The sequence below is a fragment of the Manacus candei genome, unplaced genomic scaffold (genome assembly GCF_025592945.1).
Source record: "Manacus candei isolate 608988 ecotype Guabito, Panama unplaced genomic scaffold, ASM2559294v1 h1tg000018l, whole genome shotgun sequence".
NCBI classification, from domain to species: domain Eukaryota; kingdom Metazoa; phylum Chordata; class Aves; order Passeriformes; family Pipridae; genus Manacus; species Manacus candei.
In genome coordinates, this window is record NW_026138066.1 from 15142506 (window position 1) to 15150019 (window position 7514).

A 7514-nucleotide genomic window follows, 5' to 3' on the forward strand; every position below is an offset into this window, starting at 1 on the left:
TAGCTTTGGATTCAGAAAGACATGTGGAAGTCTTAAGAAGCAGCAGGCCTTGTTTGGGGACACAAAGGACACACTGTTTAGCTCATTCCAAAAGCAATCTTTGTTGAAAAATGAGTAGCTGTCTGAGGCATTACAGGCCATTTGTTTTCCCCACTCTGTAGCACGTGGCTGCACAACATGTCTGGTGACAGGTAGCAAAAACCTAAAATGAAGACTTCAGTAAAACACCTAAAGAAGAGTGTGGGGGCAAGGAAACTCAGTCAAGGCAGCAGAGAAGGTTTTAGAGGTTTATAACTCTCTCTGGTTTATGTAGGTTTGGAGTCAGAGGTACCACCCGTGACTGGTGAAATAAACCCACTTGTGTGAAACAAGTCAGAGGCATTTTTAGGAGGTCACTTCAGAAATTTTCTTTCCATTATTAGTTCTGCTGGAGACTTTGATGCCACAGACTTTGACCCAGAGGCTAGACAGGGTCTGGGTGGGATTTGAGTTCTTTTTTGAGAGAATCTCTTATCCTCTGAAATGAGTCTGGTGCACAGCCAGATCTGATGACATTTGTAAAAATAACATTTTTCTTGCAGCTACCTGGCCGAGCAACCAGTTTTGATAGCCAGGGATCCTGTTCATCACCAAAACCTCCACTTACACCCTAAGGAACAAGAGTGGATTCATCATGTTCAGTGTCCAAAGCTCCCTCTCATCTACATAAACAGAAGGTTCGGCTTCCAGAGATGAACTGTATCCATATTTTTTTATTAAGATACATTTTTCCTATTCTAAGTCTTATTATACAGTTTATAATAATTTCTTAATGTATGAATGAAGCTGACTCGAGTAAAATATAACCCTTCCTTGTGCAAATTCATTCACCTATTTTATCGCTGGCATGTATCCAGTGTCATAGCCAAGCAGTGTTTTGAGATGACCTGTATCTTTGCATAGACAAAGAAATCAGAGGAAAAAAAGTCCCTTAAGCAATTCAAAACTACTGCAGCTTGTAACACCTAATTCTTTTGAGGGAGACCGAATAGTATATATATATATATCTCATGTAGTAAATTTCTTCTAAATTGCACTAAATCCTGAGAGACTTTGCAAGATAGCATTCCAAACTGAATGTTGCATGAAAAAAACAACTGTTGTCATGTTTTGAGTGAAAAATCAGCTCATTCCTCAGGCAGGGAGAAAGGGCTGATCAAAAGTCCACCAAAGCCAATGACAAGGACCTACTGGCTTTGCTGGGTTTTAGTTCAACCCTTATGGAACAGGTACCAGAACTGGATCTATGCAGTTATAATCTTCCAGCAATCACAATGCCAGCTGCCTCTGTTATCCTGTCCAGCAAAGCAGCCAGGCAGGTGCCCCCAGGCAGGTGGCTGCCCTCAGAAGATGGTTTGCTTCAGCTGCCCAGTGGCTGCCAAAGAGCTGTGGGGGGTGTCTCTGCGTGGCACTGCCAGTCCGTGTACGGGTATCGCTGTGGAAAGCTAATGTCTCCGCAGTGAGGTGTGTGGAGGTGGATGCAGCTCCACAAGGATGGAGGTGTCTCCTGATGAGGCGCATCCAGCCCCTCAAAACAGCCCAATTGTTGCTGACATCGCGCAGTCCTTGCTTGATGTTTACACAAGTCAAACTAGTGTAAACTAGGAGAGAATGCTCTGAAGTAAAGGAATTGATTTAATGTGTTTTGTCTGTTCAGGAAATTGAACAAATACTGCAGTTACCTAGAACACTTTTCAGATTCAATGTTTTAATGTGACAGATTTAGATTACTTTGAAGTTATTTTGACTGTGTGCATAGTGCACGTGGAATAGTTTCTGTTCACCCGCTGGATGCCTCTAGAATTATATACTAAATATGAATTTGAGATATTTTTTCTGTCAGTATATGGAGAAAGAAATTGAAATGTAGCTATTTTATAAACTAGTAAACTCATTTATTAGAATACACAGTGACAGCAAATGCAACAAACTGTTGGGTGTAGTCGGATGCTTTAAAAACTAGAAGAGAGCTACACATTATTTTGTGAATTTATCTCTTTTAAACACTGCAGTTTACCTCAATTGGATAAATGAGATAGTTATTTCCTTTTTTCTTTCTTCTTTTTTTCGTCTTTCTGTGAAGAGCATGGCAAAGACTGCATAATTGGGTCTTAGATTTTGAAAGCTGAACTGTAACTAGAAATAAGTTGAGGTAGTGGCACTTTTTGTATCTTCGCAATATATAAAGAAAACTGAGGAGACAGTGTTTCCCAAAAGAGCATTTTTGCAGAAAAAAGGGATCATACAGAGGATTGGTTTAAGATAATGAAAGAAATTATGAGAATTAATCTAGATATGAAGGGAAAAGGTAGTTTTGGCAAAATTCTGAAGAACCATTTTAGTTTGGTCTAGCCTGGCTGACACAGATTATGTTTCTGAAGATCCAGTCCTAAGGCAGTCAGTCGCACCTTGAAGTGTCTTAACTGCTCCAGGAAAGTTAGGAAGGCTGGTCCTAACATTGCAAATGTTTCTAAGTCAAAAAAGGAGGCAGGTTTTACACCTTGCCTTCTGTGACTACAAACACAGCAAACAATCAAATAAATATAAAAATCAATCTTTCAGGCAGACTTTACAAATTAATTACAAAAAAAAAAAAAAAAAAAGAAAAAAGAAAAAAGTAGAAGAAATGAAAAGGCTCCAGCCCAAGTTTAAGAATGTTTGTTTCAGGTTGCTTTTCATGGCTTCTAGGCAGAAATGGTTTCTCCCAGAGAGGGTTGGTAATTCTGAACATTAATTCTCCCTGCTTAAGATTGTATTTTCATCACCATAAATACAGAGTGGCCTTGCAGAATTTCATTCCTTCATTTGCTCTGGGTGAGTAATTTTTTTAATAGGAGAACAAACTCTGCTCTGTGAGGTTTTTTCCTCCTATCATTGTTATCATAATGAAATTCTGTGGCCTAGTTCATTTTCAACATGATTCTGCAAGGTTGATATAGAAACAGATATATATATACATATATGTGGAGATTGAAAAACTATTTTGTGTATACATTTATCTTAATATAAATTATATTAGCAGTGGCCTTTGTGGCCTAGAAAATACTTTTTGTAATGTGGTACTGTAACAGTTAACTAAATATTCTTTGCACTTTTTTGCACCTAATATCCAAAAAGCTAACAATTTCACGATCAAATGTAGCATAAGTGTTCAGCAATGAGCAACATATTTTTAACTATTTCATTGTTCTCTCTGAGTATTCTGTATGTTTCATCATAGGTAGTAAGGTATTTCAAAATTCTTTTTCTTAAGTTTTAATCGTTGTCAAATACCAAAGGCTCAGTTTGTGCCCTCTTGTTGTGTTATTTTTGATATTGTTAATAACAATAGTGAATGACTTCTGTGTCTAAACTTGACTCATGGGTGCTCTGCATCTAGGAAAAATCAGGCTGCAAAATTATTGGCACCTAACTTCAAAGATGATGCCCTAATTAATTATATTTAGTCCCTTAACAGTGATTAATAGAATTCATGCAAAAGATATTTTTCCCAACTGCTTTCTTAGCTATCTCAAAAGACAGAGTATACACTCAGTACAACCCATCTATTGGCTTTAGACCCTGGTTCACAAGTTAGTCTGAGTGTAATCACAGAAGCCTTGAGGAAAAGCTTAGCGCAGTTTAAGTCAAGAAATGTGTTGCTTTATGTATATCTTTATTAAGAAATTTAAAATATTTTAATTTGGAGAAGTTGTAAATTCCCTGCTCCCCTCCTGAATTCTTTTTTGGTTTTTCTTGTTGCTTATCCACATTTCTGCCGTATCTCATACATTAGCCTAAATGGAGAAAAATCAAATCTGGCAAATGTTTGGTGTAAAATATATTGTAGTAATTTTACAACAGTTTGAAAAGCTTACTTTCCTAAAAGCCTGAATTATTTTTATTGAAGCAGTTTACTGGAAACAGCAAGAGTACTTAATAAGAATTGTATTTTGCACGGCATAGCTTTTTTATGCTCAATAAGATGTCACTTATTGCACTCCATGACCTCAACTTTAGGCGACAGCATTGCACACTTCTGCTGATATGGCCCTTCTCTCACCCTCTCAGCAAGCAACTGCCCCTGTCCCCACCATCTTTTGTCTATTCTGAGCTTCTGTTCAAGGAGTAGAAAACTGACCCTTACTTTTATCTGCAGTGCTTAAAACTGAGTCCTGGCCTTAAAAAATTCACCATGTGAAACATGTGGGGTCTTGACCAAGAGGTGAAGGATATCTGCATCACTCATTTTCAAAGAGCCGTCAAGGAAATAACCTCGTTTCTCCACAGTCCTTTGTGAGCATCAGACATTCATACATCAGCAGCCTTGCCTGATGTTTTGCTTTGAGCAAACCCTCAAAGAGCAATATACATATCTCAGGGATATGTATATTGGTCAGAGACAGGTAAAGTGGTCAGAAAGTTCCATCGCAAAATTTCTTCTTCAGTATATGGCATACTTCGGACTTCTTGTGTTTAAGTGACAAAACTATACATTTTTCTTAAAGAATCACAACCACATTCAATATTTTTGAAGGAAATGTTGAGCAAACAGGGAATGTTTCCATTGAGTTGATTTTTTCCAAGGGGATAAGCAATTACTTACCTAATTTCTTTCTATAGATGCATTTTTGGAGCAATATTAAGAAAACTTCGGGTTTCAAAAACAAAGGCATTTGATCCATCCTTTTCTCCTCCTTCTTTGTTTCTTTTAATTGGCTTCAGTGTAATCTCCTTTTAAAAACATTTAACATGATGATGCACAACATACACATGATAGTCTAGTTCTAAGATTATTTTGCTATGTCTTTTTATAAACTTTTATATGTACTAACTTTTTATTATACTCCATTAATTTAACAAGCTTTATACATCTGAAATCATTTGACTGTATTTTTTAAGTGAACAAACATTTAAAAGGAGTGTATTTTAGAAGTCAGCAATAGAGTTCTTCTCCTGCTGAAAATGTAAAGTTTTTCAGAGATCCATAAACGTGCCTGCAAAATTTGAAAATCACCTTATTGGAGCATGCAAAAACCTAGGTTTGCACATACAAGTATTTGCACTTGCTAAATGTACAATCACTATTATTTAGCACTTCTCTTACAACAGAACACCCACACCTAATCAGAAATATGTTTCAATTCATAATAAATACTTGACAAATCTGTACTGAGTGATAGTTCTTTGACCTGAAAAGTTCATATGACATTATTTCTACAAATGAATATGCTTGAAAGTTCTGTAGGTGTTAAAATATGACTTATGTGTTACTCAGACAGTGAGGTGACTTTTGGACTAAGCTCATGTAGTATGTGTTAGACCATCCAAAATATGTATAAAATGTAGTATATATGACAGGAGTATTAATGCATATTTTGATGGGAAATTTTCTCTCGTATTCACACCAATAGAGATTTAGTTTAACCCTTTGCTTGAGATCCACTTTCATCTAGCTTCTGAGTCTTGCCAGTCTAAACTGAGCTCCCTGGTGTCAGAAAACAGCTAAATCATGGCACAGAGAAGACCCCAGAGCTAAGAAAGACAAAGGAAAACGTGGCAGTAGGCACAAAGCTGTTTGATGCAACTGCCAATGCTCTGAAATGGAAACCTCCCTTTCGAAACATAATAATTACAATAGTCATATCATTTGTCCTTTCTTTCTGTACTGTAAAACAGGACAAAAGAAGCGTGTCACTGAAAAAGCATCAGCATTAGGCACAGGAGATAACTGAGGTGCTGATCACAGCCATTTGCCATTTCCAAGGCAAATAATAACTTCATTCCAAAAAGTATCTTTTGTTTACTCGTCCAGATGAATAAACATCTCCTGCACAATTCCCCTTTTCCTTAACCCCAGCTGGAATCTGGCAAATTTTAACAGCATGCAGGAAACCAAGAGCTAGAAATCTAAGAGAAAGTGAAGTTGCAGGTGGGATTTAAAATATCACAGGGGAATCTGGTCAGGGAAATGGAACTAACACCTTCAATCTTGTGCTGAGTGCTAGGGGATGCTTGATGATAGCAGGTGCTCAGGGCTGTGATTTTATGTTTTATCTGATAGTACCTCTACAGCGTTGCTGTTGCTGGGAAACCTCTTTACTGGTGCAGAGAGGAGAATGCCTCTGGTATTGCTATGTAAATTTTTTCCTCACAAGTATAGACTGTAACTCTTATGTCACGTGTGACTCAGTCCTCTGGAAGGGCAGAAAGCATGTTAAATTTGCAGAACAGGAAAAATCAATTAAAGTTTGGCACTGTGTCATCATGAGGACTATTCACTTTGCTGATACTAAGGACAAGTGTTGGTGCCTTACTGTTCCAAGGGAGGACATTTCCCACAGCACTCTGTATGTCTAAGCCTCTGTTGCCGTATCAGCATTGTCAAAATATTACTAATACATATAAATACAGGTTATAGAGGTTACCAGAACACCAAAGCTCTCTCCTGTGGGAAAGGCATGATGAAACATAAGACAGTGTGCTCTGGAGGTTGGATCCACAGGAAGTCACATAACTACTGTGATGAAAGTGGAGCTGCTCTGTAATAATTTATGAATACAATATGTTGCCTTGGCTATTGGTCTTGAATTGAGTTCACAAAGTAGACTTTAGAGAAAAACAGAATAGGCAGCAAATCTTTGACAAGGGGACAGCCTCTCAAAAGAAAGTGAACTTTACAAAATGTTAATGTCCATCTTATTGTTCTGGGAGAATCTACTGATGATAGAGCCACTCTGAAAAATGCATCTCAACTAAGATGTTGAAATCCCAAGCAGGCATAGGGAAAAAAGCATAGGAAAGACCAAGAGATCTGATTGAGAAAGGACATGATTTATGACTGAGCAGGCTGGGAATGCAAGCTATTGATGTAGTTTACAGAGAAAATAAGCTTGGTTACTCTGCCTCTAATGGATAGGAAAACTTGAGGCAGGACAGATATGCATATAGATTGTCATTTTCAAATCCATTTATTTGAAATATTTAAGTTTGCATATTTAAACTTAAATATTTAAATACCATTCTATTTTTAATGAAGTGGAGTATTCACAGACTCCCTGAAAGAAAAGTTGCAAATCCATTCAGACTCCTGGGCTGGCACAGTTATGAGACAGACAGCAAAAAGAAAGGAGAATTGTGAAATCCTGCCTCTCCCCTGGATAGGTGAAGTCAGGAAGACTGGCAGAAAAAGAGAACTGAAGACAGACCAAGGAAAGGATGAGGCCACAGCTATCTCATGACAACTTCAGGGTTCACATAGTCATTTATTAGACAGAGCATAACAAGAGTGCCAGAAGCATGTTTTCATGGCAGCAACATACCCTTTATACAGTTTTTTCTCTCCCTCAAAATACAAGCATATAAGTGGTTTTGAGACATTCCTTTTAAGTAGTTCAGAATCTTTTCACACCTTAGAAATTCAAACCCCCGAAGTAAAGCAAATCTATCCATGCATCTACTCATGAAAAAAAAAAAAAAAAGGCAGGAAATCAAAA

At 37.4% G+C, this 7514-nt stretch overlaps 1 protein-coding gene across 2 annotated transcripts in view; it reads left to right on the plus strand.

Annotated features, from left to right (window-relative positions):
• The window catches only part of SYT10 (synaptotagmin 10), a 37942-nt gene extending 35349 nt beyond the window's left edge, over window positions 1-2593 (plus strand). Inside the window, exons 7-8 of one of the 2 annotated variants that reach the window (XR_007904068.1) lie at window positions 582-738; window positions 1321-2593. Coding sequence is in view for 1 of the 2 variants with exons in the window: in XM_051784511.1 (XP_051640471.1) it covers window positions 582-653 (72 nt within the window). In the remaining variant the exon portion in view is untranslated. Of the gene's footprint in view, window positions 1-581 lie in introns of both variants that reach the window. The other variant, XM_051784511.1, reaches the window with a different exon arrangement.
• The last annotated feature ends 4921 nt before the right edge of the window (window positions 2594-7514 follow it).